The sequence below is a fragment of the Cetorhinus maximus genome, chromosome 7 (genome assembly GCF_964194155.1).
Source record: "Cetorhinus maximus chromosome 7, sCetMax3.hap1.1, whole genome shotgun sequence".
Taxonomy (NCBI): domain Eukaryota; kingdom Metazoa; phylum Chordata; class Chondrichthyes; order Lamniformes; family Cetorhinidae; genus Cetorhinus; species Cetorhinus maximus.
Genome location: NC_135885.1, coordinates 894,598 through 918,128, shown reverse-complemented (window position 1 = coordinate 918,128; position 23,531 = coordinate 894,598). Strand labels below are relative to the sequence as shown.

General features: G+C 48.5%; 1 protein-coding gene across 1 annotated transcript in view; it reads left to right on the top strand.

Annotated features, from left to right (window-relative positions):
• LOC144682516 (FH2 domain-containing protein 1-like) overlaps window positions 1-23,531 on the top strand; it is a 97,584-nt gene that overhangs the window by 41,371 nt on the left and 32,682 nt on the right. Inside the window, exons 4-10 of the mRNA XM_078544905.1 lie at window positions 1,391-1,452; window positions 7,590-7,692; window positions 16,905-16,990; window positions 17,920-18,020; window positions 19,956-20,026; window positions 22,794-22,901; window positions 23,225-23,295. Coding sequence (XP_078401031.1) covers window positions 1,391-1,452; window positions 7,590-7,692; window positions 16,905-16,990; window positions 17,920-18,020; window positions 19,956-20,026; window positions 22,794-22,901; window positions 23,225-23,295 — 602 coding nt within the window. The remainder of the gene's footprint in view (window positions 1-1,390; window positions 1,453-7,589; window positions 7,693-16,904; window positions 16,991-17,919; window positions 18,021-19,955; window positions 20,027-22,793; window positions 22,902-23,224; window positions 23,296-23,531) is intronic.

Genomic DNA, 23,531 nt, shown 5'->3' with positions numbered 1-23,531 from the left:
TCCAGGATTTTGACCCAGCGACAGTGAAGGAACGGTGATATATTTCCAAGTCAGGATGGTGAGTGATTTGGAGGGGAACTTCCAGGTGGTGGTGTTCCCATCTATCTGCTGCCCTTGTGCTTCTAGATGGTAGTGGTCATGGGTTTGGAAGGTGCTGCCTAAGGAGCCTTGGTGAGTTCCTGCAGTCCATCTTGTAGATGGGACACACTGCTGCTACTGTGCGTCAGTGGTGGAGGGAGTGAATGTTTGTGGATGTGGTGCCAATGAAGCAGCTGTTTTGTCCTGGATGGCATTGAGCTTGTTGAGTGTTGTTGGAGCTGCACTCATCCAGGCAAGTGGGGAGTATTCCATCACACTCCTCGACCCAAACACCTCCAGCTGCTTCATCAATGACCTTCCTTCCATCATAAGGTCAGAAGTGGGGATGTTCACTGATGATTGCACAATGTTCAGTACCATTTGCGACTCCTCAGATACTGAAGCAGTCCATGTCCAAAGGCAGCAAGACCTGGACAATGTCCAGGCTTGGGCTGACAAGTGGCAAGTAACATTCACGCCACACAAGTGTCAGGCAATAACCATCACCAACAAGAGAGAATCCAACCATTGCCCCTTGATGTTCAATGGCATTACCATCACTGAATCCCCCACTATCAACATCCTGGGGGTTACCATTGACCAGAAACTGAACTTGACTAGCCATATAAATACTGTGGCTACAAGAGCAGGTCAGAGGCTAGGAATCCTGCGGTGAGTAACTCACTTCCTGACTCCCCAAAGCCTGTCCATCATCTACAAGGCACAAGTCAGGAGTGTGATGGAATCCTCTCCACTTGCCTGGATGAGTGCAGCTTAGGGGACTCCATTTCAAAATAAGGGGTGGACCATTTAAGACTGAGATGAGGAGGAATTTCTTCACTCAGAGGGAGGTGAATCTTTGGAATTCTCTACCCCAGAGGCCTGTGGAAGCTCAGTCATTGAGTATGTTTAAAGTAGAGACTGACAGATTTCTAACTACCAGTGACACAAAGGGATATGGGGATAGTGAGGGAAACAGGCATTGAAGTAGATGATGAACCTTGATCACATTGAATGATGGAGCAGGTTCGATGGGCTGAATGGCCTACTCCTGCTCTTATGTTCCTATGTTCCTAGTCCATGTAGTGTAGGTACTCCCACCATACTGTTAGGTAGGGAATTCCGGGAATTTGACCCAGCGACAGTGAAGGAATCTAACCAAAAGCCACAATGTTCGCACTGCTGCTCTTCCATTAGCGATTGCAGCCGGGACTAACTGGGTCATCGGCATTTGTCGATTCTGTGAGTCCTGGAGACTGGGAAAAGGGGGCAGCTTTGGGAAAATAATCTAACATCTGATTTTTGTTCCTAGGTTTCTGTTTTGGATGCCAAGAAGAGTATGAACATCAGTATATTCCTCAAACAGTTCAAAAGGTAACTATGGGCGGTCTGTCTGTGTGTGTGTGTGTGTGTCCAATCTGGGTTCAGTATTGAATATCTAATATTTAGCTGCTTTGTGTTTGGTTTCTTGGTGATTCTCGTTAAGCTTTTTTAAAATTCTTTCACGGGATGTGGGCTTCGCTGGTTGGGCCAGCATTTATTGCCCATCCCTAGTTGCCCTTGAGAAGGTGGTGGTGAGCTGCCTTCTTGAGCCGCTGCAGTCCATGTGGTGTAGGTACACCCACAGTGCTGTTAGGGAGGGAGTTCCAGGATTTTGACCCAGCGACAGTGAAGGAACAGCGATATATTTCCAAGTCAGGATGGTGAGTGACTTGGAGGGGAACTTCCAGGTGGTGGTGTTCCCATCTATCTGCTGCCCTTGTCCTTCTAGATGGTAGTGGTCATGGGTTTGGAAGGTGCTGTCTAAGGAGCCTTGGTGAGTTCCTGCATTGCATCTTGTAGATGGTACACACTGCTGCTACTGTGTGTCGGTGGTGGAGGAAGTGAATGTTTATGGATGTGGTGCCAATCAAGTGGGCTGCTTTGTCCCGGATGGTGTCAAGCTTCTTGAGTGTTGTGGGAGCTGTGCTCATCCAGGCAAGTGGGGAGTATTCCATCACACTCCTGAATTGTGCCTTGTAGATGGTGGACAGGCTTTGGGGAGTCAGGAGGTGAGTTACTCATCACAGGATTCTTAGCCTCTGACCTGTTCTTGTAGCCACAGTATTTATATGGCTAGTCCAGTTCAGTTTCTGGTCAATGGTAACCCCCAGGATGTTGATAGTGGGGGATTCAGTGATGGTAATGCCATTGAATGTCAAGGGGCGATGGTTGGATTCTCTCTTGCTGGAGATGGTCATTATCTGACACTTGTGTGACACGAATGTTATTTGCCACTTGTCAGCCCAAGCCTGGATATTGTCCAGGTCTTGCTGCATTTGGACATGGACTGCTTCAGTAACTGAGGAATCGCGAATAGTGCTGAACATTGTGCAATCATCAGCGAACATCCCCACTTCTGACCTTATGATGGAAGGAAGGTCATTGATGAAGCAGCTGAAGATGGTTGGGCCGAGGACACTACCCTGAGGAACTCCTGCAGTGATGTCCTGGAGCTGAGACAACCACAACCATCTTCCTTTGTGTTAGGTACAACTCCAACCAGCAGGGAGTTTTCCCTCTGATTCCCATTGACTCCAGTTTTGCTAGGGCTCCTTGATGCCACACTCGGTCAAATGCGGTCTTGATGTCAAGGGCAGAATGAGAGATTTTTTGTGGTATCAGCTGTGTGTGAGTGAGAGCTTGATTACATTGTTAGAAGTTTATTTTTTAATTCTCCACAGGGCTCCTTATTTCTGCCCATTGTGGATACCGGGTGATTGGCAATGAGGTGACATGAGCTACGAGGTGGTCTGGAGGAGGCATGTGGAGTAGGCAGGAGGTTGAGGGGTGGGGGCTAGAGAGCTTAACAACATTCTAAACAGCTGGGATAAAGCCCAAAGGTCCGAGGCAGACCCTCTAACCAGTCCACCTCAACACTCACCCGCCTCCCCATAACTGCCCAGGATCCTGCTTCTGGTGATGGTCAGTCTGATTCTCCCCTGTTTCTGGTGATGGTCAGTCTGATTCTGTCCTGTTTCTGGTGATGGTCAGTCTGATTCTCCCCTGCTTCTGGTGATGGTCAGTCTGATTCTGTCCTGTTTCTGGTGATGGTCAGTCTGATTCTGTCCTGTTTCTGGTGATGGTCAGTCTGATTCTGTCCTGTTTCTGGTGATGGTCAGTCTGATTCTGTCCTGTTTCTGGTGATGGTCAGTCTGATTCCCTCCTGTTTCTGGTGATGGTCAGTCTGATTCCGTCCTGTTTCTGGTGATGGTCAGTCTGATTCTGTCCTGTTTCTGGTGATGGTCAGTCTGATTCTCCCCTGTTTCTGGTGATGGTCAGTCTGATTCTGTCCTGTTTCTGGTGATGGTCAGTCTGATTCTCCCCTGTTTCTGGTGATGGTCAGTCTGATTCTGTCCTGTTTCTGGTGATGGTCAGTCTGATTCTGTCCTGTTTCTGGTGATGGTCAGTCTGATTCTCCCCTGTTTCTGGTGATGGTCAGTCTGATTCCGTCCTGTTTCTGGTGATGGTCAGTCTGATTCTGTCCTGCTTCTGGTGATGGTCAGTCTGATTCTGTCCTGTTTCTGGTGATGGTCAGTCTGATTCTCCCCTGCTTCTGGTGATGGTCAGTCTGATTCTGTCCTGTTTCTGGTGATGGTCAGTCTGATTCCGTCCTGTTTCTGGTGATGGTCAGTCTGATTCTCCCCTGTTTCTGGTGATGGTCAGTCTGATTCTTTCCTGTTTCTGGTGATGGTCAGTCTGATTCTCCCCTGTTTCTGGTGATGGTCAGTCTGATTCTTTCCTGTTTCTGGTGATGGTCAGTCTGATTTTCCCCTGTTTCTGGTGATGGTCAGTCTGATTCTTTCCTGTTTCTGGTGATGGTCAGTCTGATTCTGTCCTGTTTCTGGTGATGGTCAGTCTGATTCTGTCCTGTTTCTGGTGATGGTCAGTCTGATTCTGTCCTGTTTCTGGTGATGGTCAGTCTGATTCTCCCCTGTTTCTGGTGATGGTCAGTCTGATTCTGTCCTGTTTCTGGTGATGGTCAGTCTGATTCTTTCCTGTTTCTGGTGATGGTCAGTCTGACTCTGTCCTGTTTCTGGTGATGGTCAGTCTGATTCTGTCCTGTTTCTGGTGATGGTCAGTCTGATTCTCCCCTGTTTCTGGTGATGGTCAGTCTGATTCTCCCCTGTTTCTGGTGATGGTCAGTCTGATTCTGTCCTGTTTCTGGTGATGGTCAGTCTGATTTTGTCCTGTTTCTGGTGATGGTCAGTCTGATTCTCCCCTGTTTCTAGTGATGGTCAGTCTGATTCTCCCCTGTTTCTGGTGATGGTCAGTCTGATTCTGTCCTGTTTCTGGTGATGGTCAGTCTGATTCTCCCCTGTTTCTGGTGATGGTCAGTCTGAATCTGTCCTGTTTCTGGTGATGGTCAGTCTGATTCTGTCCTGTTTCTGGTGATGGTCAGTCTGATTCTGTCCTGTTTCTGGTGATGGTCAGTCTGATTCTTTCCTGTTTCTGGTGATGGTCAGTCTGATTCTGTCCTGTTTCTGGTGATGGTCAGTCTGATTCTTTCCTGTTGCTGGTGATGGTCAGTCTGATTCTGTCCTGTTTCTGGTGATGGTCAGTCTGATTCTGTCCTGTTTCTGGTGATGGTCAGTCTGATTCCGTCCTGTTTCTGGTGATGGTCAGTCTGATTCCGTCCTGTTTCTGGTGATGGTCAGTCTGATTCTGTCCTGTTTCTGGTGATGGTCAGTCTGATTCTGTCCTGTTTCTGGTGATGGTCAGTCTGATTCTCCCCTGTTTCTGGTGATGGTCAGTCTGATTCTCCCCTGTTTCTGGTGATGGTCAGTCTGACTCTGTCCTGTTTCTGGTGATGGCCAGTCTGATTCTCCCTTGTTTCTGGTGATGGTCAGTCTGATTCTGTCCTGTTTCTGGTGATGGTCAGTCTGATTCTGTCCTGTTTCTGGTGATGGTCAGTCTGATTCTGTCCTGTTTCTGGTGATGGTCAGTCTGATTCCGTCCTGTTTCTGGTAATGGTCAGTCTGATTCTGTCCTGTTTCTGGTGATGGTCAGTCTGATTCTCCCCTGTTTCTGGTGATGGTCAGTCTGATTCTCCCCTGTTTCTGGTGATGGTCAGTCTGACTCTGTCCTGTTTCTGGTGATGGCCAGTCTGATTCTCCCTTGTTTCTGGTGATGGTCAGTCTGATTCTGTCCTGTTTCTGGTGATGGTCAGTCTGATTCTGTCCTGTTTCTGGTGATGGTCAGTCTGATTCTGTCCTGTTTCTGGTGATGGTCAGTCTGATTCCGTCCTGTTTCTGGTAATGGTCAGTCTGATTCTGTCCTGTTTCTGGTGATGGTCAGTCTGATTCTCCCCTGTTTCTGGTGATGGTCAGTCTGATTCTGTCCTGTTTCTGGTGATGGTCAGTCTGATTCTCCCCTGTTTCTGGTGATGGTCAGTCTGATTCTGTCCTGTTTCTGGTGATGGTCAGTCTGATTCTGTCCTGTTTCTGGTGATGGTCAGTCTGATTCTGTCCTGTTTCTGGTGATGGTCAGTCTGATTCTGTCCTTTTTCTGGTGATGGTCAGTCTGATTCTGTCCTGTTTCTGGTGATGGTCAGTCTGATTCTGTCCTGTTTCTGGTGATGGTCAGTCTGATTCTCCCCTGTTTCTGGTGATGGTCAGTCTGATTCTCCCCTGTTTCTGGTGATGGTCAGTCTGATTCTCCCCTGTTTCTGGTGATGGTCAGTCTGATTCCGGCCTGTTTCTGGTGATGGTCAGTCTGATTCTGTCCTGTTTCTGGTGATGGTCAGTCTGATTCTGTCCTGTTTCTGGTGATGGTCAGTCTGATTCTGTCCTGTTTCTGGTGATGGTCAGTCTGATTCTCCCCTGTTTCTGGTGATGGTCAGTCTGATTCCGTCCTGTTTCTGGTGATGGTCAGTCTGATTCTGTCCTGTTTCTGGTGATGGTCAGTCTGATTCTGTCCTGTTTCTGGTGATGGTCAGTCTGATTCTGTCCTGTTTCTGGTGATGGTAAGTCTGATTCTCCCCTGTCTCTGGTGATGGTCAGTCTGATTCTGTCCTGTTTCTGGTGATGGTCAGTCTGATTCTCCCCTGTTTCTGGTGATGGTCAGTCTGATTCTGTCCTGTTTCTGGTGATGGTCAGTCTGATTCTGTCCTGTTTCTGGTGATGGTCAGTCTGATTCTCTCCTGTTTCTGGTGATGATCAGTCTGCTTCTTTCCCTGCCCGTCTAACCAGATGTAATGGGAGGGACCCTTTAAACTGAGGCTGGTCAGCAGAGTCGGGAAAGTTTTTGACTCGAGGTACCTGCCTCAATAGCAAAAATCTGGCCCACAGACTCATCCAGGCCCCAGAAATCGCAGGTTAACCTGGTGCCCGTGAATCTGCTTCAATATTTATTGGTTGGGGTACGTTCGAGGTACATTTCCACAGGGGGGAAGGATCCCGAGTTGACTCAATGGCAGAGGAGATAGTGAGTAAGGTAATGTCGGAAAAGGGTATGTACGGCAGATGTCAGGTTGATAATAAAAGAGAGAATCAGGTTGAATATAGAAACCACAGAGCAAAGTTAAAAAAGAAAACGAGTGGGACAAAGTGACAACATGAGATTTGATTGGTGGATAATTTAAACTTGAATCTAGAAGTTTTCTGCAGACAGATTAACTGTTAAATGGTTACCAGAGGAACATTGAGGCCCATAGGGACCAAGGTCTATTGGTGGAAACAGTGAGTATGAGTTACTAAGTGAGCACTTTGCACCGGTGCTGATCAGGGAACAGGACTTTGCTAAAGTTCCCATTAGCAGGGAGGACAACAGGAAACTGGAGAAGTAAAAAATAGACCAAGAGGTGGAAGTAGAAAGGCTGATTTTTTGCTTAGAAAAAGAGAATGATGACAGCAGAGGAAGAGGCCATAGGGCAACTTGTGTCTGTGCTGCTACTCTGCAGGTCACCCCCACCCGCAGTCTCCCTATATCTCTGCAAACAATTCCTCTTCACATATTGATCCAATTTTCTTACGAAAGCCAAGATTGAACCTGCCTCCACCACAGATTCAGGCAGTGAACCTCCAGCCCCGAACCACTCGCTGGGGGAAAAGGTTTCTCCTCGTGTCACGTTGCTTTTTGCCAATCACCTTAAATCTGGGCCCTCTGGTTCTCGATCCTTCCACCAATGGGAACAGTTTCTCCCTCTCTACTCTGTCTGGGCCCCTCATGGTTTTGAACACCTCTATCGTATCTCCTCTGAACCTTCTCTTCTCCCAGGAAAACAGTCTCAACCTCTCCAATCTATCTTTGTAACTGAAGTTCCTCATCCCTGGAACCATTCTCGTAATCTTTTCTGCACTCCCTCCAATGTTTCACATCCTTCCTAAAGTGTGGAGCCCAGAACTGGACACAATACTCCAGCTGTGGCTGGACCAGAGTTTTACACAGGTTTATCATTGTGAAGGTAATATATATATTTTTTCCTGAAATGACATTCTTCTTGTGAAATGTTGTTGTCTCTCCTCCTTCAGACCCGTACAGAGTATTATCGATGACATTAGGGATGGAGCAGGTGCCTCATATGGAGCAGAGAAACTAACAGAACTCCAAAAAATGCTACCTGACAAAGAAGAGGTGGGTGAGAGTGTGTGAGCGTCTGCATTCATTGAATTGCACAGCAGAGGAGGCCATTTGGCCCATCGTATCTCTGCTGTTTCTCTTTTTGAAGAAGGTCTTAAAATCAGAAGCAGGCCAGTCAGGAGCGAAGTTAAAAAGAAAGAAAAGCTCTTCTTCACACACAGGGTGGTTAAAACGTGGACTTCTATCCTGCAATGGGCAGAGAATGCTAGCTCAACCGATAACTTCAAATCTGAAATTAGAACTCAAAGATACCGAGCCAAGGCAGGTGCATGAAGTTAGGATATAGATCAACCATGAGCCCATCAAATAGCGGATCAGGCTCGGGAGGCTGAATGGCCTTTTCCTCTTCCTGTGTAACAGACTCAAGGGGCTGAATGGCCTCCTCCAGTTCCTGTGTAACAGCCTCGAGGGGCTGAATGGCCTCCTCCTGTTCCTGTGTAACAGCCTCGAGGGGGCTGAATGGCCTCCTCCTCCCATTCCTGTGTAACAGGCTCGAGGGGCTGAATGGCCTCCTCCTGTTCCTGTGTAACAGGCTCGAGGGGGCTGAATGGCCTCCTCCTCCCATTCCTGTGTAACAGGCTCGAGGGGCTGAATGGCCTCCTCCTGTTCCTGTGTAACAGGCTCGAGGGGGCTGAATGGCCTCCTCCTCCCATTCCTGTGTAACAGGCTCGAGGGGCTGAATGGCCTCCTCCTGTTCCTGTGTAACAGGCTCGAGGGGCTGAATGGCTTCCTCCTGTTCCTGTGTAACAGGTTCGAGGGGCTGAATGGCTTCCTCCTGTTCCTGTGTTCCTGTGCAATTTACCACACGCCCCCTGCTCTTTCCTCATAAACTTGCAGAGCTTTCCTTTCCTGGAATTTCTGTGTTCCCGGTAACAGATTCCTGTCCGGACCTGTCCGATTACACACAGCCTGAACTACGCACATTCTCCTGATCCTGCCCTTTGAGCGCTTCTGCCCTGAGGCACAGACTCCGTTCCAGTCGTGTTTAATCAGCGATTGGGATGCGAATTGACAACTGGCTTTGCATCTTAAAAAATGAGATCATTCCTTATTGCAAAGTCTGAAATAAAACAGGAAATGCTGCAAATACTCAGCAGTATTTCAGCTTCAGCTTCTCTGAAGAGAGAAACAGAGTTTATATATTTTTCTTTTCCCACCTATTTCCATTATTTTTAAATGTGTTTCCATCCATTGTTTTATCTCTACCTTTTAGCCTATTTCGATCCCTTCCCCCCAACTCACCCCCACTAGGGCTATCTGTACCTTTCTCGTCCTGCTTTCTACCCTTAATGTCACCTATTAGCACATTCCTCAGCTAATATCACCACCGTCAACACCTCTTTGTCCTTTTGGTTTTCTCCACCTTTTGGTGGAGAATCTTTTGGTTATCTCCACCTATCACTGGCCCTCTATCCAGCTCTACTTGTCCCACCCCCTCCCCTTAAACCAGCTTATATTTCACCTCTTTTCTATTTTTCCTTAGTTCTGTTGAAGAGTCATTCAGACTCGAAACGTTAACTGTGTTCCTCTCCGCAGATGCTGTCAGACCTGCTGAGTTTTTCCAGGTATTTTTGTTTTTTGTGTCGATGACCTCACTTCCTGCCTTTTTGCCCTTTTTGACAATTTTAACAAGTTGTCCTTTCAGTTCCAAAGATTTATGTAATTTTCACAGGGAACTGGACATCTCAAGCTAAACATGCATGATACTAAACAGATTTACAACCAGATTAACAGAATTTACACAGATGGACGGCACTGGTGTCTGTGTTCCACACAAGCCCCCTCCCACCCTTCTTCACCTCATCCTTAGGGTTGCCAACCCTCCAGGATTGGTCTGGAGTCCCCAGGAAGTGAAGGTCAATCTCCAGGACACAGCTGTGCACAACCCTGGGGAAATATCATCGGGACGTCCAAGGATTGGGGTCTTTTTTTTGCCATTTTCTTTGAACATTTCTATTACAAGATATTAAAAAATTGAAAATGGGGAAAAAAGGCTGTTTGGCTGACAGTCCAGGCATCATCCGTTTGGGTAATGAGTCTTGTTGCTTTCCAGTTGACATAGGAAGGCAGAACGTCACAAGGATGGCTGATATTCTCTGGAGTATGGGGGCAAGTCATGTGATGAAACCTCCAGGAGTACATTTAATCGCAGTTGGCAACACTACTCACCCTATCAGCATATCCTCTATTCCTTTCTCCCTCAGGTGTTTATCCAGCTTCCTCTTAAATGTATGTATACTATTCACCTCAACCACATTCTCCCCACTCTCTGGGTAAAGACGTTTCTCCTGAATTCCCCATTGGATCTATGAGTGACTGTCTTATATTGACAGCCTCTAGTTCTGGTCTCCTCTCAGAAGTCGAAGCATCTTCTCTGTGTCAACTCTATCAAAGCCCCTTCATCATTTTAAAGGCATCTATCAGGTCACTCCTCAGCCTTCTCTTTCCTAGAGAAATGATCCCCAGCCTGTTCAATCTTTCCCTTAGTCCTCGGATTTTATACCCTCTTTCTGTGCCTCTCCATCCTTTTTTCATAAAATCACACAATCACAGAATTGTTACAGTGCAGAAGAAGGCCATTCGGCCCATCATGTCTGCACTGGCTCTCCGAATGAGCATTTCCCTTAATGCCATTCTCCCACCTTCTCCCTGTAACCCCGCACATTCTTCCTTTTAACAGTCTAATAACTCTCTAATTCCCTTTTGAAAGCCTCAATTGACCCTGCCTCCCCCACACTCTTAGGCAGCGCATTCCAGATCCTAACCTCTTGTTGTGTGAAAAAATTTCTCCTCGTGCCTTCATTGCTTTTTTTTAACCAATTACCTTAAATCTGTGCCCTCTGGTTCTCGATCCTTCCACCAATGGGAACAGTTTCTCTCTATCTACTCTGTCCAGACCCCTCATGATTTTGAATAACTCTATCAAATCTCTTCTCAGCCTTCTCCTCTCCAAGGAGAACAGTCCCACCTTCTCCAATCTATCTTTGTTCCTCATCCCTGGAATGATTTTCAGGAATCTTTTCTGCACTCCCTCCAATGCCTTAACTTCTCAAGTTCAACATAACCTCCTTGCTCTTGTACTCTATGCCCTTATTAATAAAGCCCAGGATACCGTATGCTTTATTACCCACTCTCTTAACCTGTCCTGTCACCTTCAATGATCTATATACATATACACCCAGCTCCCTCTGCTCCTGCACCCACGTTACAGTTGTACCCTTTATTTTATATTGTCTCTCCACGTTCTTCCTGCCAAAATGAATCACTTCACATTTCTTTGCATTGAACTTTATCTGTCACTTGTCTGCCCATATCACCAACTCAAACTTCCACACTGTCCTATAAAATACATGATTAAAAATCATTTCAGCACCACAAGGGGGCAAATTGATGAGAATTGTAAAAGATTCAAGCTGCGAGTATGATTCAGAATGATTCCGAACTGAAGGAATAAACAACAACCTCAAATCTGAGCAGCGATCGCTCTTCGATATGAAGAAGAATTTGTTTTTTTTTTGCATGGGACGTGGACATCACTGGCTGGGCCAGCATTTATTGCCCATCCCTGATTTCCCTCGAGAAGGTGGTGGTGAGCTGCCTTCTTGAACCGCTGCAGTCCATGTGGTGTAGGTACACCCACAGTGCTGCTAGGGAGGGAGTTCCAGGGTCTTGTCTGTGTGGTGTAGGTACACCCACCGTGCTGTTAGGGAGGGAGTTACAAATCTTGATCCTAGTCCCAGACAAGCTGAAAGGCTTAAACCCGGTAATGGGTGGGGATTGGGGATTGACACAAGACTGTCAAACAGTAACAATATGGATTGTCCATGAATGATGCTATCAAAGAATAGGATTACAGCTAGCTGCAAAATAACAATAACATCAAAAGAAATAACAGAAGTTGAATCATTTTTGGTGAAGGGTGCAGGAGGACATGCCAGGAGCAGCACCAGGCAAACCTAAACATGAGGTGTCAACCTGGTGAAGCAATAACACTGGACTACTTGTGTGCCAAACAGCATAAGCAGCAAACAGACAGAGCTAAGCGATCCCACAACCAATGGATCAGATCTAAGCTCTACAGTCCTGCCACATCCACTCGTGAATGGTGGTGGACAATTAAACAACTCACTGGAGGAGGAGGCTCCACAAATATCCCCATCCTCAATGATGGAGGAGCCCAGCACATCAATGCAAAAGATAAGGCTGACGCATTTGCTGCAATTTTCAGCCAGAAGTGCCAAGTGGATGATCCATCTCAGCCTCCTCTGGAGGTCCCCAGCATCACAGATGCCAGTCTTCAGACAATTCAATTCACTCCAAGTGATATCAAGAAATGGCTGAAGGCACTGGATACTGTAAAGGCTATGGGCCCTGACAACATTCCAGCAATAGTACTGAAGACTTGTGCTCCAGAATTTGCTGCACCCCTAGCCAAGCTGTTCCAGTACAGCTACAACACTGGCATCTACCCAGCTATGTGGAAAATTGTCCAGGTATGTCCTGTGCACAAAAAGCAGGACAAATCCAACCTGGCCAATTACCGCCCCATCAGTCTACTCTCCATCATCAGTAAAGTAATAGAAGGGGTCATCAACAGTGATATCAAGCAGCACTTGCTTAACAATAACCTGCTCACTGATACCCAGTTTGGGTTCTGCAAGGGCCACTCAGCTCCTGACCTCATTACAGCCTTGGTTCAAACATGCACAAAAGAGCTGAACTCTTGAGGTGAGAGTGACTGCCCTTGACATCAAGGCAGCATTTGACTGAGTGTGGCATCAAGGAGCCCTAGCAAAACTGGAGTCAATGGGAATCAGGGGGAAACTCTCCACTGGTTGGGGTCATACCGAGCACAAAGGAAGATGGTTGTGGTTGTTGAAGGTCAGTTACCTCAGCTCCAGGACATCACTGCAGGAGTTCCTCAGGGTAGTGTCCTCGGCCCAACCATCTTCAGCTGCTTCATCAATGACCTTTCTTCCATCATAAGGTCAGAAGTGGGGATGTTCGCTGATGGTTGCACAATGTTCAGCACCATTCGCGTCTCCTCAGATAATGAAGCAGTCCATGTCCAAATGCAGCAAGACCTGGACAATATCCAGGCTTGGGCTGACAAGTGGCAAGTAACATTCACGCCACACAAGTGCCAGGCAATGACCATCTCCAACAAGAGAGAATCCAACCATCACCCCTTGATGTTCAATGGCATTACCATCACTGAATCCCCCACTATCAACATCCTGGGGGTTACCATTGACCAGAAACTGAACTTGACTAGCCGTATAAATACTGTGGCTACAAGAGCAGCTCAGAGGCTGGGAATCCTGCAGTGAGTAACTCACCTCCTGACTCCCCAAAACAAAAACAAAAATAAAAATACCTGGAAAAACTCAGCAGGTCTGACAGTATCTGCGGAGAGGAACACAGTTAACGTTTCGAGTCCGAATGACTCTTCAACAGAACTAAGTAAAAATAGAAGAGAGGTGAAATATAAGCTGGTTTAAGGGGGGTGGGACAAGTAGAGCTGGAGAGAGGGCCAGTGATAGGTGGAGATTGTCAATAGATGAAATGGAAAACAATGAAGGTGAACAAGGCAAAAGAGAGAGGCGGAAATCCTGTCGGAGAGAAGAGCAATACTTCTTCAAGGTAGACATTCCTGGAAGAGAAGTGGCAGCGAATTAAACACGAAGATAAAAGCAAAAAACTGCCAAAGCCTGTCCACCATCTACAAGGCACAAGTCAGGAGTGTGATGGGATACTCTCCACTTGTCTGGATGAGTGCAGCTCCCACAACACTCAAGAAGCTTGACACCGTCCAGGACAAAGCAGCCCACTTGATTGGCACCACATCCACAAACATTCACTCCCTCCACCACCGATGCATAGTAGCAGCAGTGTGTCCCGTCTACAAGATACAATGCAGGAATTCATCAAGGCTCCTTAGACAGCACCTTCCAAACCCACGACCACTACCATCTAGAAGGACAAGGGCAGCAGATAGATGGGAACACCAGCACCTGGAAGTTCCCCTCCAAGTCACTCACCATCCTGACTTGGAAATATATCACTGTTCCTTCACTGTTGCTGGGTCAAAATCCTGGAACTCCCTTCCTAACAGCACTGTGGGTGTACCTACACCACATGGACTGCAGCGGTTCAAGAAGGCAGCTCACCACCACCTTCTCAAGGGCAATTAGGGATGGGCAAGAAATGCTGACCCAGCCAGCAAAGCCCACAACCCGGGAATGAATTAAAACAAAATGTTCTTACCTGGGTAGCGTGATGGGAAAAGTGATGAAGACATCAGGAAGAACATCACCTTTACAAAACAAACCTTTACAAAAATGTCAGGGCTGTCTCGAAATCAGAGCATCTGCCTGGTAAAGCAGAATGAGATGACTAAAATACTCCATCTGCTCAGCAACCCAATATGGATGCGAAAGTTGGGATATGAACGAGACAATGGAAAAAAAATTAAAGGCAACAGGAATGAGGTTTGTGAAGCATTGTGATGACCATTAGAGGCAACACAACTAACGAGGAGGTTTTAAAGGAATCAGGCACACGGGAGGAACTCTTGCAGATGATCTCCGAGAGACAGCAACAATTCCTAAGTGTGCACATCAGAGGCAGAAATGAGGACATCTGGTAGTGTCTGGGAAAATTGAGGAGAGCAGAGCAAGAGGGTAAAATACATCAACAGCTTAAGCAGCAAAACAAATACAATGACAGGATAAAAGCAAAACACTGCGGATGCTGGAAATCTGAAACAAAAACAAAAATTGCTGGAAAAACTCAGCAGGTCTGACAGCGTCTGTGGAGAGAAACACAGTTAACGTTTCGAGTCCGTATGACCCTTCGTCAGAACGACAAGATGTTGGCCATTGTCAAAGACCCCGAAAGTGGGAGAGCCATGATCACCAACATTGGAAAATGTAGCACCTGAAGAAGAGAGGGATTGAGGGAAATGGGGAGAGGGTGGGTAGGTGGGATTGAGGGATATGGGGAGAGGGTGGGTCAGTGGGATTGAGGGAGATGGGGGGAAGGTGGGTCAGTGGGATTGAGGGAGATGGGGAGAAGGTGGGTAGGTGGGATTGAGGGATATGGGGGGAAGGTGGGTAGGTGGGATTGAGGGATATGGGGGGAAGGTGGGTAGGTGGGATTGAGGGATATGGGGAGAAGGTGGGATTGAGGGATATGGGGGTAAGGTGGGTAGGTGGTGTTGAGGGATATGGGGGGACGGTGGGTAGGTGGGATTGAGGGATATGGGGAGAAGGTGGGATTGAGGGATATGGGGGGAAGGTGGGTAGGTGGGATTGAGGGATATGGGAGGAAGGTGGGTAGGTGGGATTGAGGGATATGGGGGAAGGTGGGTAGGTGGGATTGAGGGATATGGGGAGAAGGTGGGTAGGTGGGATTGAGGGATATGGGGGGAACATGGGTAGGTGGGATTGAGGGATATGGGGAGAAGGTGGGTAGGTGGGATTGAGGGATATGGGGGGAACGTGGGTAGGTGGGATTGAGGGATATGGGAGGAAGGTGGGTAGGTGGGATTGAGGGATATGGGGAGAAGGTGGGTAGGTGGGATTGAGGGATATGGGGAGAGGGTGGGTCAGTGGGATTGAGGGAGATGGGGGGAAGGTGGGTCAGTGGGATTGAGGGAGATGGGGAGAAGGTGGGTAGGTGGGATTGAGGGATATGGGGGGAAGGTGGGTAGGTGGGATTGAGGGATATGGGGGGAAGGTGGGTAGGTGGGATTGAGGGATATGGGGAGAAGGTGGGATTGAGGGATATGGGGGTAAGGTGGGTAGGTGGTGTTGAGGGATATGGGGGGACGGTGGGTAGGTGGGATTGAGGGATATGGGGAGAAGGTGGGATTGAGGGATATGGGGGGAAGGTGGGTAGGTGGGATTGAGGGATATGGGAGGAAGGTGGGTAGGTGGGATTGAGGGATATGGGGGAAGGTGGGTAGGTGGGATTGAGGGATATGGGGAGAAGGTGGGTAGGTGGGATTGAGGGATATGGGGGGAACATGGGTAGGTGGGATTGAGGGATATGGGGAGAAGGTGGGTAGGTGGGATTGAGGGATATGGGGGGAACGTGGGTAGGTGGGATTGAGGGATATGGGAGGAAGGTGGGTAGGTGGGATTGAGGGATATGGGGAGAAGGTGGGATTGTGAAAGAAAACATTGCATTTATATAGTGCCTTTCTTGACCACAATGGAATACTCTGGAAGTGTAGTCACTGATTTAATGTAAGAAACGCGACAGTCAATTTACACACAGGAAAGCATCAGTTTGATAAAGGTTGGATTTTGCACTCCCCACCCCCCCCGGCAGGTTCGAAGGTTATGATGTACAAAATCCACTGGTTAGCCTTCCCTCCACCTACCCACCTGCCCTGACCTGTCTGACATTTTGCAGCAGGGGGTGGTCCACGGCCAAGACTTATCTGCCCTTTGGGGCCTATTGAGGTTCTCAGGTGGCCAATTAATGGTCACTTAAAGACCTCATCCAACCACCACCCCCCCTTTGCAGGGGAGCACACGCACACCGGGATCCTGGCTGCTGTTGGGCAGGGGAAGGCTGACCTCATTTAGAGGTAACCCACCACTCCCCTCACCCTACCCCACCCCACCCCACCCCACCCCACCCCACCCCACCCCACACAAGCTCATCTTCACTTTAATCCTCCCCCCTGGACTCTTGAGTTCAGCCCCCCCACCACTCCCGCTCATCCCCACTCACTCCCCTCTTGCCCCCCCCCTCAGCTCCCCTCGCTGGAAGTCCCTCATCCCGGTCTCAGTCTGGGTTCCTCAGCACCAGGGACTGTGAGATGGCTGTTCCCTCAATCAGCTCCTTCTCCCAAATCTGGCCTGAAATGAATTAATGCTAATCCCGGTGTTAAGTTGTTGTGGGCAGTTGTTGGGATTGTGGATGGGCTGGGGTGTGGTGGGGTCCACAGTGCTCAGTAAAATCCAGCCCTCTGTGCCTGTGATGTTGGTTGAGGATCAGTTTTGACAGGGCCCAGTGGGTGAATGTTGGGCGTCTGGCTGAGAGAGGCAGACAGGGCATTTCTCATCTGACTGGGGTTGGGTTGGTTGATTTATAAAAAGGATTTGGTTTATGGACGTTTCCTGTTCTATATTCACTGTTACTATTGGATGGTTATCTTGCTGGTCTCCATGTGACCTGTTGCTGTGTTAAAGGTGAAGAAGTTTCAACAGTTTGATGGAAATCGCGAGCGATTGTGTGAGTCTGACCTGTTCACGCTGCTGCTTCTCGAGGTCCCCAGGTGAGAAAGAACCTCTCAAAATCGCCGCTGAGGGTTAGGGTGGCTGGGAACCATAACAGTGCCCTCCTGAGACCCTTCCCCCTCCCCAGTCCCACTCCTCCCCTGACCCCAGGCCCTTACCCACCGCACCCCCTCTCCCCCACTGCACCCCCTCTCCCCCACCCCCCTGGGCCTCTCCACTACCTGGGCCCTTCCCCCCATCCCCCCTGTCCCAGGGCCTTGCCCACTTCCTGGGCCCTTTGCCCTCTGCCTCCCTTGGGGCTGCCTCCCTTTCTCCCCTCTGTTTGGCAACAGTGGGCAGGAAATCTCAGACCATGCCTCCACTCACTGAGCCAGGGAAGGGGCATTGTGATCCTTTGATCTTTCTCCTGGGAAACTTTGAACACTAGAAGATAAGAAATAGGAGCAGGAGTAGGCCATTCGGCCCATTGAGCCCACTCTGCCATTTAATACGATCATGGCTGATCTGGGGCTTCAACTCCATTATCCTGCCCACTCCCCATGCCCTATAATTCCCTGAGAGACCAAAAATCTGTCTATCCCAGCCTTAGATATATTCAATGGAGCATCCACAACCCTCTGGGGTAGAGAATTCTAAAGATTCACAACCCTTTGAAGAAATTTCTCCTCATCTCGGTCCTAAATGATTGTCCACTTATCCTTAGACTGTGCCCCCGTGTTCTAGTTCCCTGACCAGTGGAAATATTCTCTCAGTATCGACCCTGTCAAACCCTTTCAGAATCTTGTGCATTTCAATGAGATTTACCTTTCATTCTCCTCAACTGCAGACAGTCTCTGCTTCACCTAGATTCTGGCCTGTGTCCCTTTGACCCTGTGATGTTTGACCTCAAGCTGAGTGACCCTTGGACTGTGTACTGCTGACCCTGTGCTGTGTTTGACCCTGTCTGAACTCTAACCTTCTCTACCAGTTACACCGAGCGTGTGGAGTGGATGATCCTGAAGGAGGAGTTTGGCCCTCGGCTGGAAACGCTGAGTCTCGGGGTACGGACCATGACTGAGGCGGCTCAAGGTGAGTCCACATCACAGAAACAAGCCATTCGGCCCATCTGCTCTGTGCTGGTGTTTCTGCTCCACACAAGCCTCCTCCCACCCCCTTTCATCTCCCCCTATTAGCATATCCCTCTATTTCTTTCTCCCTCATGTGTTTATCCAGCTTCCCCTTAAGCCACTCGCTGTGCTAGCGAGCTCCATGTTCTCCCCACTCTTCAGTAGAGATGTTCCTCCTGAATTCCCCATTGGAGTTATTAGTGACTATCTTATATTGCTGGCCCCTAGTCCTGGTCTCCCCCTAACAGATGGAAACATTTCTCTACGTTGAGCCTATCGAAACCCCTTTGTCGTTTTAAAGACCTCGATCAGGTCACCCCTCAGCCTTTTCTTTTCCAGAGAGAAGAATCTCGTCCTGTTTGTTCTTCCCTGATAGTTGGAATCTCTCAGTTCTGGGATCATCCTTGTGAATCTTTCTCTCATCTTCCCCAGCGCTTTGATATCTTTCCTATAATATAGAAGCAGCACAGCTCACTGTACACCGAGTGTGCTTTAACCAAGATTCAATAATAGATCTTCTCCGCTTTTCAATTCGATTCCTCTGGAAATGAGCTCCCATGATTAACTGGTTTATTTGTGGCCATATTAACCTGCATACGAAACAGCTGAGGGGGATGTAGGGAACACCGTTAAACAATAGGAGGTCTCTAGAAAGCAGAGTGAATGGGATTGGATTGAACGGGAGGGTCAGTGTGTTTGTGGACAGATGTGGTTGATCAGTGGGTATAAGTGTAGAGTAACTGGGAGCAATCCTGGACACTGTGCAGGAAGGACATTGGAGGGGACAGGACAGATTCTCCAGAATGATGCTGGTTATATAAGGGTTAAATTATGAGCACAGGTTTCACAGGCGTGGCTTACCTACAAACATAGAAACATACGAACATATGAACATACAAACACATGAACTAGGAGCAAGACTAGGCCACTCGGCCCTTCGAACCTGTTCTGCCATTCAACAAGATCACAGCTCATCCGATTGTGTCTCAGCTCCACATTCCCACCTGGCCCCTTCTGTTCCCTCAAATTTAGAAGATTAAGCGATGATCTAATCAAGGTGTTTAAAATGATTAAAGGATCTGATGGGATAGATAGAGTGAAACTATTTCCTCTGGTGGGGGAGAGGAGTGGGGAGTCCAGAACAATTGGAGTCAGGTCGGTCAGTGGTGATGTCAGGAAATTCTTCTTCACACAGAGAGAAGTGGGAATCCGGAACTCTCTCCCCACAAAAAGCTGCTGAGGCTGGGGGAGCATTGAGGCTTTCAAACAGAGATTGAAGAGTTTTGTTGGGTAAGGGGTATTTAGGGTAAGGGGTAGCCAGGGTAAGGGGTATTCAGGATAAGGGGTATGCAGGGTAAGGGGTATGCAGGGTAAGGGGTATTCTGGGTAAGGGGTATTCAGGGTAAGGGGTATTCAGGGTAAGGGGTATTCAGGGTAAGGGGTATTCAGGGTAAGGGGTAATCAGGGTAAGGGGTATTCAGGGTAAGGGGTATTCAGGGTAAGGGGTATTCAGGGATATGGAGCTAAGCTTCAGTTGCAAACCAGCTTGACCTCATAACAACAGCTTGTAATTAAATAGTGCCTTAAATGAAGGAAAATGTTCACATGGGGGTATATTAGGGCAAATGAGAAACATCTTGTTCAGAGAAGTTTGTTTAAGGAGCATCTTTAGGATGAAAATGAACTAGTGAAGATGGAGAGGGTTAGGGAGGGAATCCCAGAGCTTAGGGCCCAGGCAGCTAAAAGCACAGCTGCCAATGGTGGAGCGATGGGAATCGGAGATGCTCAATAGGCCAGAATTAGAGCGGTGGAACAGAGTGAAAGGGCTGAATGGCTTTATCTCTGTTCCATCTCTGCTTCCTTTCCAGTGTTAAGAGTCATTCTGCCTGTTTTTCAGAGCTGATGGACTGTGATGAGCTTCACATTGTAATCCGACTAGTTCTGAAAGCTGGGAACTACATGAATGCAGTAAGTACATAATAACAACAGAAAATGCTGCAAATACTCCACAGGTCAGGCAGAATTAGTTCCCATCGGTGGAAGGATCGGGAACCAGAGGGCACAGATTTAAGGTAATTGGTAAAAGAAGCAATGGAGACACGAGGAGAAATATTTTTGCACATCGAGGCGTTAGGATCTGGAATGAACTGTCTGAGAGTGTGGGGGAGACAGGGTTAATCGAGTGGTTAGGATCTGGAATGCACTGCCTGAGGGTGTGGGGTAGACAGGGTTAATCGAGTGGTTAGGATCTGGAATGCACTGTCTGAGAGTGTGGGAGAGACAGGGTCAATCGAGTGGTTAGGATCTGGAATGCGCTGCCTGAGAGTCTGGGGGAGACAGGGTCAATCGAGTGGTTAGGATCTGGAATGCGCTGTCTGAGAGTCTGGGGGAGACAGGGTCAATCGAGTGGTTAGGATCTGGAATACACTGTCTGAGAGTGTGGGGGAGACAGGGTTAATCGAGTGAGTAGGGTCTGGAATGCACTGTCTGAGAGTGTGGTGGAGACAGGGTCAATCGAGTGGTTAGGATCTGGAATGCACTGTCTGAGAGTGTGGGGGAGACAGGGTCAATCGAGGCTTTGAAGATGGAATTGGATCTGTAATCTGTAAAGGATTTACCGGGTTATGGGGAGAAGGTGGGAGAGTGACATCGGGTGAATTGCTCGGTCGGGGAGCTGGTGCAGACAGGACGGGCCGAATGGCCTCCTGTGTGTAACAATTCTGTGATTCTGTGAACAGCTGTGGAGAGAAACTGGATTTAATGTTTCAGATCAATAATGATCCTTGATCAGATCTGCATAAATGTTACACAAAGTGCACCACGGCTGTAAGAGCGTGAGACTCCCTCATGGAGACTCAGCCACATTCAGAGCCGTCTGGACAAAGGCAATTAAGTGACTCAATACCAGGCAAGATGTGAAAACGACAGTCTTTGTTCAACAACTGTTAAAGAATTATTAATGGATTAAAAGAAACTGAAAGGAAGATAACTTTATATAGACACTATACAATATACTAAATTACAAATGGTAACCCCAAACTGGTCTGTTCCCCAAAATGGTGAAATTCCCTTGGTTCGTACATCACCAGCTCTCCAAATGACCTTCCAGGGTGGACACTCAGGTCAGTCACACTGTCGACAGCCCTTCTCCTCATGGTCTTCAGTGGTTGACGAATCCGCTTTGGCTGCAGTCCAGCACATTGGACGCTGCTTTAAGTCCAATTTATGGCTCCATCCCAGCCTTTCGAGGTTTCTATACAAACTTTCTCAAAACAAGAGTCTGGAACACGAGTTGTTTTCACCTCTTGAAGCTTCGTAGACGTTTCCATATTCAAGGCAGTGACGATCTGATGGTGTCTCCCATCTGCCAACAACCAAGTTCCATCTCCTGATCCCACACCATAGTTGACCAGCCCATGTGTCCTGGTTCATAGTTCAAGGGTCATTGAAGGTAGTAAAAAACATCGCTTCTGCAAAACAAACAACTTTTATTTTGGGGTAGGCCTAGCGTGAAAAGAGAAAACAAACATGTAGCTAAACACCAGCGGTGTTCGATCAGCATGAAATCAAGACCTTGGGAAAACAGGCCTACAATTCATAATATCGCAAATAATTACGATCGATTAATTACTGGACACATTAACATTTGCTTTGTAGTCCCTGATTTAAAACAAGCAGAAAATATTCAATGCAGATGTAATGCAGGTTCGATTAAGAACAAAGCAGAAATAACAGGCAAAAATTCAAAATTGCAAATCTAATTGGCTGCAAGCCTCAGGCCTACATGATCTCTAGTGCTGGAGTACGGGACCCACACACAGACTCTCACTGGGGTACGGGACCCACACACAGACTCTCACTGGGGTACGGGTCCCAAACACACACTGACTCTCACTGGGGTACGGGACCCACACACAGACTCTCACTGGGGTACGGGTCCCACACACACTGACTCTCACTGGGGTACGGGTCCCAAACACACACTGACTCTCACTGGGGTACGGGACCCACACACACTGACTCTCACTGGGGTACGGGTCCCACACACACTGACTCTCACTGGGGTACGGGTCCCAAACACACACTGACTCTCACTGGGGTACGGGACCCACACACACTGACTCTCACTGGGGTACGGGTCCCACACACACTGACTCTCACTGAGGTACGGTCCCAAACACACACTGACTCTCACTGGGGTACGGGACCCACACACACACTGACTCTCACTGAGGTACGGTCCCAAACACACACTGACTCTCACTGGGGTACGGGACCCACACACACTGACTCTCACTGGGGTACGGGTCCCACACCCACTGACTCTCACTGGGGTACGGGTCCCACACACACAGACTCTCACTGGGGTACGGGTCCCACACACACTGACTCTCACTGGGGTACGGGTCCCACACACACAGACTCTCACTGGGGGACGGGTCCCACACACACTGACCCTCACTGGGGTACGGGTCCCACACACACTGACCCTCACTGGGGTACGGGCCCCACACACACTGACCCTCACTGGGGTGTGGGTTCACTTTATTTCCTGGCTTGACCTGCTTCTCACACATCCTGAGGGATTTGTGACAGGGACAGGCCTGGGCTGAGCATGTAGCGTTGCTGCTGGTGGGGACTGGGGACTTGATGGGTGTTTGTGTCTTTGTGGGGGGAGAGAGCCTGGGACAGTGACTCTTTGGGGGCTTTGCTGACCTTTCTCTGTCTCTCTCAGGGAGGCTACTCAGGAAATGCTGTCGGCTTCCGAATATCCTCATTACTGAAACTCGTTGAGACAAAGGCTAATCAGCCAGGAATGAACCTGATGCACTTTGTGGTTATGGTGAGTGAGTGACTGACATCCTGTCTGTGTCGTAGATTAAAACCACTTGGGGATGTGCGGAGGGGACAGTGTTTGGTGTTCATGGGCGGTCGGGGGCAGTTGAATGGTTGGGTCTGGAAAGTGGGGCTGTGGCGTATATTAGCCCCGGGAGGGAGGATTTGAGGCTGATTCACAATGTGTGAGGGGCTGGAAGAAAGACTCGAGTTGGGGGTCTGGGCGGTGAGTTGAGATTGAAGTGGAAAGTTCTGGAATAACAGGGAAATCGCTGGGAAGTTTCAGCAAGTGGAGGCCATGTCCTTTTTCAATAATTCTGAATCTTTTAGGAAGCTGAAAAGAACGACAAGAAGTTGATGGATTTCCCGAGTAAACTGAGAAATATCGGAGCAGCTTCCAGGTAGGAAAATTCCCAAATCCGGGGGGGGGGCTGTGATTGGTGTGTTCACTCCTCTGACCCTGTCCCTAAAATATCCCCCTCAGCCCCCTGTCCCAGTGTTACCCCTCAGTCTACCCCTCTACCCTCACCCCCAGGCCGGGTATTTACCCAGGGTCTCCCCCTGCACCCCCAATGCCCCCACCCTGGGGATGTAGCAGCTCTTTGTTTGAGCAGTTACTCAGTTCACTCACAGACCC